Here is a 14074-nt window from a genome sequence, read left to right on the forward strand (position 1 = left end):
TTTTGCAACTCAGAGTCACGTGGCCACAACCAGACAGCAAAGTGATGCCTGTGTATTATAAAACCTCAAGAGCAAAGCCTCCCTTTTAATCACTTGTCCTCTACTTCCATTGGTCTTTTGCTCTTGATTATTGAGGAGAGCTGTAAAGCTATTGTCCTTCCCAGAGCCCAAAGCCCAGCACAGCCTGTAATCCTGTGACTGACACTTGCACAAGGAAGGTTGAAGTAACAAGATTGAAATTCCTCAGGCATCTTAACTCCTGTTTCTCAGGCAAGTGAATTACTAAGCCACTGTGTAACCATGAGAACCAGAGCTTTAAAATAGAGCTAGCTGTTCACAGCAACAGGGGCAAACACACTGACAATTTGAAGCCCCAGCCTCACCTTGGCATCACGCTTAGACCTGCAGATGGCATCGAAGCCTATGGGAAAAGGAGCATCTCCAGCACTCCCTTCAGCATGCTGTACTCCTCTGCTAAAGCATGCCTGCAGCCCCTTCTTCTTAACCCTGAATTACTGGGATTCACAAATGCTCTTTTCAAATATATATTCTACTCATTCAATGCAGAATATGAGTGAGTAGTTAACTTCAGCATCACGGCTTCTCCCCACTTACAGGAACAGCACAACAGATAACTCCGGCCTTTTTGCATCTGAACTTATGGATACTGGTCGCAGGTGCTGTCAGATGTTGCAGGTGAGCCTCTGAGGAGGTTTTACAAATCAAAGAGGTGCCACATGAATTCAGATCAAATGCCTGTCCAGGCCAGTACCATACTACCATGTGCCAGAAACATTCAGAGATAAGTGCAGAGTGGCTCTAAGTTCAAAAAAACTCCCATGACTGCTTCAACAAACACCTGCTGGGAAAGTCAGACTGCGCCTCTACTACAACATACCTAAGAACTACTGATGGTTCTACAGTTCTATCCTTCCTAAACTCATTACAGCTTGGCCTCTACCACATACGGCAAAGAGTCATTCAGCTGCTCATACTGTATTTAAAAAAGATTAAATCTTTGCCATGAAAGTCACTCTCTGGATATCACTGCTTTACAATAAAAAAAATGACAAGCTATTTGTTATTCACACTCTATACCACATATAACTTTTCAGGCACAACCACAAGACAACCCTTAACCATCTTTGTGTATGAAAAGCTCCAGTCACAAATGAAGCTGTCCAATCCCCTCGATCACCTTTGCTATCTCCTCCTTTCAGCAATTTCATGTTCTACCGTATCATTCTTGAGATGGTGAGAACCATCTGACATAAGTATAAATATCAATAACTATTTAAACAGTCACATAAATTGTTTAAAAAACATTTTTAATTAGTTGTATCTGAAACCAGACATTTTGCTCTATTAAACTTTCCCTTGCACAGTTGGTCAGAAAGATCCCTAACACCATTTCTTCCAAGTAACCAGGGAATTTCATTCCATAAAGAACAACCTTTTGAGGCAGCTCATGCTTAACATGTTTCACTCTGTGCTTTAAGATAAAGCTCACTTTTACTTCTACTTCAGTACTCTGCCACTGCTGCAAAGCTTGCTCCCTGCACCATCACTTCCTGTTCAGCACATCTCCAAGGCTGTGTCTCACTAGGCCCTTTTTCAAACAGAAATACAAGTTCATTTGTGTTACTGTATAATAGTTCCTTTTATTTGTCTTGTTTAAATATAGTTGTTTTGTACCTCCCTAACCTACCACCTCAGCTGCACTTAACTGGCACTTTTTCAATTACATTCTACGTGGATCGTAATGCCTCATTTTCTTCAGGGATTCAGTTTTCTTTCTGCAGGATACGTGATCTCAAAATACCCAGAGGCAGTAAGCAACCACAGGCCACTCCTGAGAGTGAAATAAGAAAGAAATAAAACTTGTTGTCTTAACGTAGTTTCAGAGCTCCCTGCTGTTCAACAGCACAAACCCGGCCTGGTTCATCACCTGCAACTCAGCAGGACAAACCCAGGCCACAGCCTAAGCCTCTGAAGCTGCTCAAAAGGAATTCAGAATTTTACACCCGAATCTTTCACAGACAGTTTAGGCAGGGAAGTCGTAGAATCACAGAATGGCCCACACTGAAAGGACCACAATCATCATCTGGTTTCAACCCCCTGCTACGTGCAGGGTCATCAACCAGCAGACCAGGCTGCCCAGAGCCACATCCAGCCTGGCCTTGAATGCCTGCAGGGATGGGGCATCCACAGCCTCCTTGGGCAACATGTTCCAGTGCATCACCACCCTCTGTGTGAAAAACTTATTCCTAATATCTAACCTAAACCTCCCCTGCCTCAGTTTAAAACCATTCCCACTTGTCATATCACTGTCCAGTCCTGAACCAAAAGCAGCTCTGTCGAGCAAATAGCTGCTTCTTCCTTTCACAGCTAGAGGAGGAAGGAGGCATCCTGTTGTGCTGACTGCATGCGCTGCCCTGCAGACACAGCTCAGTTATGTGTTTCCTCTTCTGACCACAACCTCACAGGCAGTTGGTCACAGGGACACCACAGCTAAACACATCTGCAAACCCAGCGCAGCTACCTAAGAAGCTCATCTCTTATTACTCCATACAAACCAAGGCAGATATTCCAGAGCAAATAATGTCACCCATAGGTGACAACAGCAGGAGGGTAGCAAGAGGAGGGACAACAATCACGTAGAGAAATAACTGGGGAAAAGGGGGAGAGAAAATCGAAGAAAAAGATCAATGAAGAAAGAAAACAAACACGTCCCCAGAGAGAATTTTATTTACAACCATGAATACAAGAACAGTATCATTTTAGAACAGTCTTAAAATTAGTAACAACTGAATTTAATATCAGAATTTAAGATAGAGGTCAGAACTGTCTAGGTACCATATCTCTATCTCAGCAAAAAGCAATAGAATTATTAAACCTTTTTCCTCAGGGATAGGAAAATATAATTGACATTTAACTATGGGCTTCTCACTTCCATTTTCAAAAACAGCAAACAAAGCATTGACAATAGCTGAAGGCAATTGAAGTCCTTGATTCTTTGAGCCTCCTACATTTGAATTATTGACTTGGAATTGACTAGCTCTAGAGTTGAGGAAAAATAGTAAGGCACCGACGCTGTCAAGAAACATTATCTCACAGGAGTCAGTCCTGCGGTTTGTCTTTAACCAACTAACCCATGATAACATTCCTGTAGCATTAACACCCAGAGACTCCCCAGAATATGACTTCATTACACAGGACTTCAGACAGAAGTTAAAAATATGCCACCTGATTTGTAGAACAGAACTAAAACACAGTATTTAAACTTGCACACCATTTTTATCACAGGATTGCCAACTACCCGGGCTAACTTAAAAATGGTACACGATTGACTCAAAAAAGTTACTACGTTGACAGAAGTTCACTCTGAAATTTACTTGACCATCTTTTCAGCCCAAAAGTTCCTTGCAGTGCCTTCTGATAAATGCAAAACCTTCTTCTACGGTTAACCTCCACTTTAACAGATAACAGATATAGATTGCTGCCCATCATGTGTGCTTTATTACATTATGCTTATCTTTCCAGCCAGTTCTATATATATACAATCAAGAAACCATCCAAACACAACAGTTTATTACAACAGAGCTCATCCTAAAGGATGTGTTACTGATCTACAGAAGGGGGCACAGGAGGAAGAATACTACCCAACCATCCTGCTTACAACATACTACAACATGACAGCTGAATTAAAAGGGAGAAATAAGATAGCAAAGGCGAGAGTCAAAAAAACAAAGAAGTACAGACAGTCTTCATTGAACCATTCCAAGACCAGAAACAAAAAGATACACACCCCTCTGTTGATACAGTTCTTAAATTCTAAAACCAAATCATCATCTGGTTTTAAATCACACAATCCAGGACAGAAAGCTACTGCCCTGAGAACCATACAGAGCCAAAACCAGTTTTCATTGATCAGCCCCCTTTAGCAACATTTCTCTCGATACAATTCAACACTTCAGGATGTAAAATACTGTCTCATGCTGATGTTAAAAGTACATTATGCACTGAGGATTTTTGAGGAACCTACAGCTACGTGCACTGCTTAAGAAAAGCATAAACTCATATTTCAGATCCTTTCTGTGGGGGATGACACCTCTATCAGCAGAAGGGATGCTCACAGCCCTTACACACGTTACAGCTGAGGGGGTAGATACAAGAATGCCCCCAACTTTGAGAACATACAGTCATTCTCACACAGGACTCCTCAGAGGCGTACAGGGAGCCTTGGGTCAGCTAACAGAATCCATCTAGCAAACAAACACCTATGTGCACAGAAACTATCTGACGGATGATACTCTTAACAAAAACAACTTAGTTGTCACAGTGATGATTTTGTCTAAGCATAAAAAACATGTGAGGAAGCATTAAAACTTTTCTTACTTCCTGACACCAACTATCTAGTTTTCCTCATCCATACCTTGACCCAGGCTCCCTTCAAAGGACTAGAAGAGTTTTAAAGTTTTATATACATTATTTCGTACACGTTTGTGCACACATACAAACTCCATGCAGCAGAAGATTTTAAGATCTCGTAGTATTTTCTAGTAGTATATTAACTTTCAAGGGGAAGCAGGAAAAGGAAGCTAAGTAAGTTCTACAGCACATTGCCCTCCTCTTAGGCAATCACAGTCAGAGACCAAAGAAAAACAGTTTTAAACAGATTTACTCTTATATAGATTTACTCTTTTACTGCAGACTTTACAAAGGCAAATAGACCAGCATGCAGTGAATACACCCCAAGTACAGGTATGGTTACTAGCAGCCTAGTTGCACTGCTGCCCCATGGTTCATTAGTTAAGACTGCTTCTAGCTTGCTCTCTGAAAACACAATACTGAAGACAGCAACCCTTGAAAAACATAAATGAAACTTAGAACAAAAATCACCTTTAAATACAAAATCCTAAAGAATAAATTAATAACGCGGAAGCCTTGCCTGCTCCTCAGCAGGACCAGCACTTCTCTAAGTGAGGAAACCGAGATCATTTGATCTGATGCAATGATTTCATTCAGTGTTTTCATTTCTACTTTAATGGAATATCAAGCTTTGCTAGACACACATACTTCTACAACAGTTCCTATTGCAGAAAATCCCTGAGACTGAATACTAACTTGAACTGAGAAACATCATACTGTACGACAGCAACAAAAGAGCTGCATATTTAGCACAGCTGTGAGAACACGTTTCTTTCCAAGTTTTACTTATGTCCTATGTCAATCTGTGGTTACCAGAAAGAATAGTTTGTGTATCCTCCGACCACTTTTCCCCTCCCCACACAGTAAATTGTTAAAATGGCTGAACAGGATATTTAGGACACCATCAAGAAGCCAAGCATAAGGAGTGAATTCTCACACGCTAACACAAAGGAAAGAATGTAGGTTATCCAAAACTAAACAGTGCACTACCGTATTATTTTTGTCAAACCAAATTAAACTTATGATATAATGTGACATTCTCATTTGTTCACTAAAAATTGCCATATATCTTCAAACTTCAGTTTAAAAATAGAAACCAATAACTTCCAGGCTGTATTCACCTTAATAATAAAAGGAAGACGTTCTATTTCAAAATCCACATCCAGGACTCACAATAAAATTTATTACCATCCTACTCTATATTTACAGTAAGTAAAAGTTAAACAAAATAAAAACGAGCTGCAGAAGGAGTAGCCCTGTCCTTTGTTATGAAATTACACCCTAACCACTCATCTCAATACAATCCAAAACAGAAAATGCAGTCATTTTCCCTTCCCAACTAAGGCATTCTTGTCTAATAGCTTTGTGCTGAACTACACTTTTTATTCAATAGAAATGTTGTTTCATCAAATGTAATTATTACAAATGAGATTAAAGTCTCATGTTCTACAGTCACTGCTTATTCAAAAAGGCGTGAATCTTGACATTTGTAAGATAACGGATGTGCTGAGGCTTATATGACAATACCTACTTTTAGTGCACAACTCTGCAAATGGATCTTTTCAACATATGAGGAACTCTGGAGCCATTCCCATTCCAGAAATCAGATTTACTAGAGATGCGTGATGTTTTCTTTGTACGTTACATCAGGAGTTCAAAAATGAGTGAATATACCTAGTTTAGTAATAAACACGTGCTACTTTACATCAACACCTACTTTAGATTCCTTCGGATTTCACAAAAAGTCTGGTATCTGTTTTATTATCACATTACAAAGGGGAACATTAGATTGACTCAGCTACTCAAGTTCAAACATGTCACACCTAAAGTTTCTATAACCAATCTATGAAATCATTCTTTAAAATAAATAAATAAATAAATAGTTAGCATTATATCTAGATAACTAAAATCAACTTCATTTCTTTCAGTCAGATCTTTCTGAATGCTGCTCTCTTTAAGAAAGTACAATGTTAAATACCCAAGGCCTGCATATGCTAAGTGGACAAGCAACCATGATCGACAGACAGCTGCAGCCCTGTGGTACAGTTAGCTTAATGAAGTCTTATGAAAATTTGATAGGAACAGGAAGGTTAAATTCCAATTAAAGTATTCTTAGCAAGAAGGCAAAAGATTATCAAGACAGGAGACAAGGGCAGCAATCCTACTAGTGTGACATTTTGAATAAACAACTAAAACCAACATTGAGAAGACTTCTTAAATTCATCCACCCTGGGATAGGATGTAAATTTCGGATATCGCATACTACAACTTCAGACCAATGGTAGTCAAAAATAAATAAACAAATAAAACACATTTCACATAACATACATATATTGAGACATACTCCTACTCTTATAAAAAAGCAGATTAAAACAGACAGTTTTCAGAAACTCTGCAAGCAAAGAAATAAACTAATTAAAGTCACTGTAATACTGTGCTGGAGGATTCAAAAAATACATTAGCAATTTGTGCAGAATGCATGCAAGTCCATCTATTATTATCAAAGTCAAGAGCTAGCCGTTATTTTTAAATAATAAGATATTCTTTTCCAGTAGTTCGGGTGACAGAATGAGAAGTGAGGCCATAGAACCATAGAAAATCCCAACTTGGAAGGGACCCCCTAAGACAGAGTCCAGCTCCTGGCTCCACACAGTGTCACCCAAAATTCAAACCCTACGTCTGAGAGCATTGACCACTAAATGCTCCTCGAACTCTGGCAGCCTGTTCCGTGCCCTGCTCTGGTGCAGACCCTTTCCCCAGCCCCTCTTCCCACCCCTCTCCTGTCAGCTCCATGCTGTTCCCTCGGGCCCTGTCGCTGTCACACAGAGCTCAGCGCTGCCCTCCGCTCCCTGTGAGGAGCTGCAGCTGCCATCAGGCCTCCGCTCAACTCCTCTGCTCTGCGCTGAGCAACCTTCAGCAGCTCCTCACACTCGCCCTCCAGAACCTTCCCCATCTTCATATCTCTCCTTTGGATGCTAATAGCTTTATGTCCCTCTGATGTTGTGGCACCCACACTGTACCCAGTGCAGGAGGTAAGGCCGCACAGCACAGAGCAGAGCAGGACAAGCCCTCCCCTCACCTGCTGGCAGTGCTGGGCCTGCTGCACCCCAGGATATCATCGGCCCTTTGGGCTGCCAGGGCACACTTCTGGATCATACTCAACTTGCCACCAGCCAGAACCCACAGATTCCTTTCCATAGGGCTGCTCTCCTGCCTCTCATCCCCCCCCAGTCAATACACTGGGTGTTCCATTCCACTGCAGAACTCAGTGCTCGCTCTTGTTCAGTTTCAGGTGGTTGGTGATTCCCCAGGTCTCTAATCTATAATTTCTATTACTATGCATAGTTTTAGATATAGCCTTGATTCAAGACAAATTTCTCTTCAAAATACAACTCATTTACCTTCTACTCTCATTTTTTCCACTCTATTACAAAAGCAATCTGGGTTCACCTCCACCAGCTGTCACCACTGACTTAGGGGTCAATGCTGAGCAGTCCCGGGACTGATTTCACAGCCCTCCAAGGCAATCACGGTCATAACAGACAATAGCCCATTCAGCATCAAAGAGCACTGCAATTTTTTCTTCTTCTTGTGCCATCATCCTAAAACCACCCAAACAAAAGCCTGCAAGTAAGTTACAATGTGATGTAGCTCCCCTTGCCAATTCTAGAGGAGGAATCCTGCAGCTCCTTTGAAGCACATTGTTACCAACAACAATGGAAGTTGCTCTATAAAGCTACAACCCAACAGAGAAAGCCATGCCTAAGAATGACAGTTAAAAAAAGAAAAAAACAACACACAAAAAACCCTGCTTTTGGTTTGAAACCGAGTAATTCATGATTACGTAATTCACTACTAGGAGCTGATGTTACGGAATTTCCACCCCAAAACATTTTCATTTGCAGCTCCGGTGCATTTGATGTGTATCAGACAACTGCAGCTCCAGCACACCAGCACGTGTAGCAGCAGTTGAATTTAAAGCAAGGCTAAGAACTGAACAAACCTGACACTTCTGTCAACGTTTTTCTTCTCACTTTACTTTGGGGTCCTAAACTGTTTCAGTGCGTAGGAGACTTGAATTCTCGCAAGACACTTCCCAAGGAACATAGAACCGAGCGGGTCTCGATAATACAAGAGCAGTCTGAAGGGAAAAAAAAAGAAAAACATAGCAAAAAAGAAGCAACAGCTCCGCTGTCTGCCACAGCAAAACCACTGTTTCCCAAGGCAACTGAACAGACCGGGCCACTGCATCTGGAACTGCCGACTCAGGATGGCAGCCGGCCAGCAGCCGGCCGTGCTCCCTGACAAAGCAGCAGCCAGTTTCTTCTAACTAAAAGAGCGCCAGTTCTGTGCTTACCAACGTGGCTGCGAAAGCAAACCTGGGACAAACTAATTCCGCAAGACATCCCAAGGCAGCCCTGGTTTAAAATAATAATCATAATAATAAGAGAGCGCGAAATGCAATCATCAAACTAAAACAAAAATTAATCATCTTGTGGTTAAGACTCATCCAAAAGCAGCAAATGCAATCCCGAGCCTACAGTTCCTATAAGATAGGAGATATCTGTGTTTTCAAAGTGGCAAAACAAGTGTACATAATGTTACAAAGCAACACCCCGAACAGTGTTGGGAACCAACGGAACCAATCCCATCACACCGTGCCTCCTGTGCACAAGGTTTACTTCCAATGGAGCAATTCCAGCTTCACACAACTGAAAGCAAAACGTGGCCTTTGCACACCACTGGACAAAAAAAGCACCAGCAGAACAGGATGTATGTGAAAGATAACTGATAAAGACCAACGATCGCTGTAATGGGATTCCATCCTACCGGGGTTTTACCCGTCCCAAAGGGAGACAAAAAGCCTGCTCAGTATTTCTCAAAAACGAACAGCAGGATCAGAAGTAATTCATCATTCCTTCCCACAGAAATAACAAGGCACTCCCCTCTGAATTACCGACTGCACCCCATGGCCACGTCTTTACCCCATCACACACGTGTCCACCCATCACACCCAGCTCCCCGGGTCTGAGAGGTGTACGAGCACTGGGAAGTAAAACAGGTGAAACAAAAGCAAAGTCAAGAGACGAGGCTGCACACGTTGGGTCACCAGCAGGGCCTCGCTGCACAAAGTACGGTTAAAGCTAGAGAAAGAAGGGTGAGATCCTACGGGGAGCAGATACAATCCAGGGAACAGAGCAGCAGCTCCTGGGCAGTGGAGCACTACAGCGATGTGGGAGCGTTCCTGAACACACGATAAACGCCGTATCAGAGAACAGGCAGAGGATGACAGGAATGTAAAGGGTTACGCGGAGGCAGGAGAGGAAACACAGAGCGCCAGTTTCTGAAAGGTCTGCGGATGCCGACACCGCTTTTCCAGGGCAGGCAATAATGGTCCCGTCGCACCGGCTCGGCGGGCCGCCCGCAGCCGGACAGCGCGGCCAGCAGAGAGACGGAGCGCGGAGCGCCGAGCGCGGCGGGAGGGGGCGGCGCCGTGCGGGTGTCGAGCCCGGCTCCGGGAGCGGTCCGAGCCGTGCGGGCGGGACGTTACGGGGCGGGAAGCGGAGCGGGAGGGGCGCGGGGAGCGGCCGGGGGCAGGGAGGCTCCGTCCCGTTCCGTACTCACTTTTTGTGGGGCGGCGGGTGCTTGTCCCTCCTGCCGGCCGCCGCGGGCTGCTTCGGCCGCCGCCTGCGGGCCTGCAGGGCCAGGACTGCCGGGAGGAGAACAACCGAAGCCGGTGTTAGGGTGGCCGCGCAGCCCCGCGCTCCCACCGCCCGCTCCCCGTCGCGGTACCTTTACGTGAGTTCATCGAGCCGCACGCTCCCGCCGGGCCCGCGCCGGCGCCGCTCCCGTCTCGCCCAGCCCAGCCGTGTCCGGCCCTGCCCCGCCCCGCCCCGTCCCCTCCCGCTCGCTCGCCGCGCCGCGCCGCGTCCGCGCGCCGGGCACCGGCCGGCAGCAGCGGCAGCCCCGCTCCGAGCCGCCGCGCAGTGCGCAGGCGCGGCGCTGCTGGCGGAGCTGCGGCCGGAAAGGCGGGGGCGGGGCGGCGGCAGGTGGCGGGCGCGCACCTGAGGGGAGGCGGGCGGTGCTGTGTCGTGCGTTGTGCGTTGTGTGCTGGGGGCGTCCCGGCGTATTGCCCCGCTGTGCTGCTCTCCCGACCGACCCCGCGTCGGGAGCTGTTGGGTTTGGCTTAACTTGTGTGTACTTCAGTGCGCTGTTCGAAGGGGTGGTGCCCCCCGCGCGCCCTCCCAGTCCCGTTCCGTACCGACCCCGAGGCACGCGGGGAGGGTGGGAACCTCTGCGTACGGCAGCAGGCCTGGGGCACTAACCACCCCTTCCGGGGTGCGGCGGCACCCTCAGTTCGGCGAGCGGCTGCTGGGCGCTCCGCCCGCCTCCCGCGGCGCCCGCTGTGGCGGCGCATTGAGGCGCCGTGCCCGCTGGCCGTGCAGGTGCCCGCTGGCCGTGCAGGTGTCCGGCCGTCCCCGGCAGCCGCCCGGAGCTGGGTCGGCTTTGGCTTATGGTGAGCCTGGGGTCAGGTGCCAGAAGCAATTAACCTCACGGCAAATCCAGGGAAGTTAGGTGTCCTTCGTTCTGATTCTCGCTACGTTATTTGTCACGATGGAACAACTCTGCGTTGTATTTCTCCCTGCAGACCGCGACGGCAATGCGGTATCGTGGTGCCGACGATGCCAGGTTCCACTCGGATCTGACCTGTTGAAATCTGGCTCTTGTTTCTGTGATGCTCAGTTTTTGAGACTTTGAAATCTGGTGTAGTCATACTTTGTAATGATGCTCAATGCAGAGTATGATCGGGGTCACACCGACAGCTCCAGTCTGGGTGTGAGGCTTCTGCATCTTCTCGCTTATCTTCACATGGGACTGGAATTGAAAGGCATCATAACAAAAGCTAACAGCGAACAGCCATTAAATTTCAAACGAGCTGCCTCCCTAAACGACAAAAAAAAAAAATCTGCGAGGATGAAGATCTACAAAGAGCTGTAGTCAAGGGCTTGTGAGAGTGAAGGGAAGCAGGAATCAGGCATCTGAAGTCATTGGATCGTAGAGATTTCAACTAGACAGAAAATCGAATGGTGAATTCAGCGCAGGAATGGGACAGGAAGAGAAATACAAGGCCAGACAACTCAGAGAGGGCAGACCACAATATATATAATGCTTTTTTTGTCTGGCTGGAGAGCCCAGTGAACAGAAAACAATAGGACCGCGAAGTCCTAATCTTCAGCTCTCCGCTGCCAACATGAGGCACCGCCGCTGCATTTCTAAATTAAATAAAAACAAAATCTGTTTTCCATCCTCCATCACAAAGAAAGACCAAAAAATGTATTCCAACCTAATATTCTACTTGGGTACCATACAGCGTTGGTACATTACACATCTCCCTTTCTGTGGTCAGACTTTTAGTGACAGTGATAAAGCAACTGAAGACTATACTGAAATTTTGACACCTTCCTCCTCAAAAAGTATAGATGCATTAAAACTAATCGTAGTTGAATGTTGGAAAGAAGGTTATATACCTACCCTTTGTTTCTAGGCTAACTTTAATTCCATTGGTTTGGCTGTGCCCATGTGTGAATACTTGTGCCTGTACAGACGATGGTAGAAACAAGTAGCTGATGATGGAGAAAAGGGTGATGGGACTGGTTTTATTATTTTCAGCAGTGCTGGCTTAAAGTTATCTCTTAGGTTTAGCTGTAAAGCAGAAATCGTATTAGGGTCTCAATCTTTTTCTCATCTACTCGTGTACAATTCTGTTTACCTCAGCAGGAGATCTGTACGTAGAACTGATTGGAAAATTGGGCCTTAGATAACTACAGTGTGCTTTGCTTACATCAGCAGGGTTAAAAATTCACCAAATCTGGAGTCGGGAAGGAATTTCCCTCATGAGCATAATGTCAGCAACATAATCAGGGCTTGGGAACAATCTGTTAGCACACAGAGAAGGGATTATGGTAGGACCAGGTGGGTGTGTTCCACACAGTCGATCTCTTTCTATTCAATGGGCACATATTTTATGATTGCATTTTTACTGATTTTTGCTGTGATTATTCTTTTTTTTTCCTGAAAAGCCCCTCAGATAATGCTCAGGCAGGAGTGCGGAAATCTACTGAGACTCTGTATGTATATATTGAGAGGATTACCAGGTGCAATTAACTAAACTGGAGAGTAAAGTAAGAAGAAGCTCAATGCATTTCAGAAAAGGAAGAGAGGAGAGGAGAGGAGAGGAGAGGAGAGGAGAGGAGAGGAGAGGAGAGGAGAGGAGAGGAGAGGAGAGGAGAGGAGAGGAGAGGAGAGGAGAGGAGAGGAGAGGAGAGGAGAGGAAAAGAGAATCAGTATTCCTCAGACTCTGCAGAATGTACCTCCCTGACCACCCAAACTGTAAGCAGAAAATTGCAGAAAGAATTCAAGATGTTGTTACAAGTGGACCTACACTGAATTATGTTTATTTGAGCCCATTAATTCTGTGATTTTCTCCATCCTTATCTCAATATGCGTCTTACTGCCTGTAAGTCACCTTTTTCAAAAATAAAGGATAAAGCAGGAGAGAATACGCACTGAAAAGTAAAAGGATGCATTTATAAAATCAATGAAGAATGGCAACCTAGGGCAGAAAGCCGTTCTTTCTGGCTGTCTCTCATTGAACACAATATCGGAACAGGTGTCTGTTCTATTACAAGGATTACCGTGGGCCTCATGCTCAGTGGGGAAGGGCAAGATGAGATTTAGGTGATATGACCTACCCAGAAAAGAAGAACAACAGATTTAGGTTCTTAGGTGCAAGCATTGGGAAGGGGGAAGGAAAAGCATTAAATTATGGAATGGTGGTTTTACCTCTTTTTAGTGTCATTTGCATCAGACATTTGACACCCCATAGATATTTGGTTTGTTTCCTTTTCATTCGGCTTTGCAATATCCCTCTTACACAAGAAGACATTTACTTCTCGGATATGAATGGAACACATTTGTGCAGAATAGTAGCAATCCTGAAAACACGATAGTCTGCTTTCTGAGAATAACTCAAAGCTGTTCCTTCAGCAGAAGGATGTCGGAAGCTTTTGCCCTGATTCTTTTCAGCATTACTTTTCCCAGTGTGTGGTAGCGTGTTGTCTGAATTGCACCTGCCCAGAAATCAGGATATTAACTAATTGTGTGCTGCTTTAGCACCGAATGGAACAGATAAGAAATAACACATAAGGCAAAAGGAGAAAAAAACAATGCACTGTGGAAAAATGAGCACTGTAGAGATAGGAAATTCCCAGTTAAATGAGAGTTCTTATTAACATGCAAGTCCAGCCTTCTCATCCTCTCGCCTTTCATGTTTGTCTCTTGTTCCTACAGTTCCCACCCCCATTCCACATTTCTGTAAGTGTGGTGCACTTGTGTGTGCATACTAACAATGAGTCTGTCCTTTTGTTCACTTTAAGAATTTTCTGGCTGCCAATGTGCTGTTTTTCTTCTTTTTCCCCCCTCTAGGATGCAGACAAAGCAAAGAGAACAACTCTTAGCTCGGCTTTGAGCAACACAGAAAACAAATTTACAGATAAGAAGTATTCACCAACAGTAACTGGTAAGCTGTGTTTGCTTCTAAAGATGGGAGGACTGTTGGCTCATCACAGCTTGAATATAACTT

The 14074-nt window shown here is 44.8% G+C and overlaps 1 protein-coding gene across 4 annotated transcripts in view; it reads right to left on the minus strand.

The window, feature by feature from the left end:
* Positions 1-10365, minus strand: part of SRPK2 (SRSF protein kinase 2) — a 135243-nt gene extending 124878 nt beyond the window's left edge. For 2 of the 4 annotated variants that reach the window (XM_072327226.1, XM_072327246.1), the window contains exons 1-2: positions 10225-10364; positions 10057-10141 (exon numbers count right to left, since the gene is read on the minus strand). In XM_072327226.1, the coding sequence (XP_072183327.1) occupies positions 10057-10141; positions 10225-10240 (101 nt within the window). In that variant the 5' untranslated portion in view covers positions 10241-10364. Of the gene's footprint in view, positions 1-10056; positions 10142-10224 lie in introns of all 4 variants that reach the window. The other 2 variants (XM_072327236.1, XM_072327229.1) reach the window with 2 other exon arrangements.
* Between the last annotated feature and the right edge of the window lie 3709 nt (positions 10366-14074).

Source organism: Excalfactoria chinensis, chromosome 1 (genome assembly GCF_039878825.1).
Source record: "Excalfactoria chinensis isolate bCotChi1 chromosome 1, bCotChi1.hap2, whole genome shotgun sequence".
NCBI classification, from domain to species: domain Eukaryota; kingdom Metazoa; phylum Chordata; class Aves; order Galliformes; family Phasianidae; genus Excalfactoria; species Excalfactoria chinensis.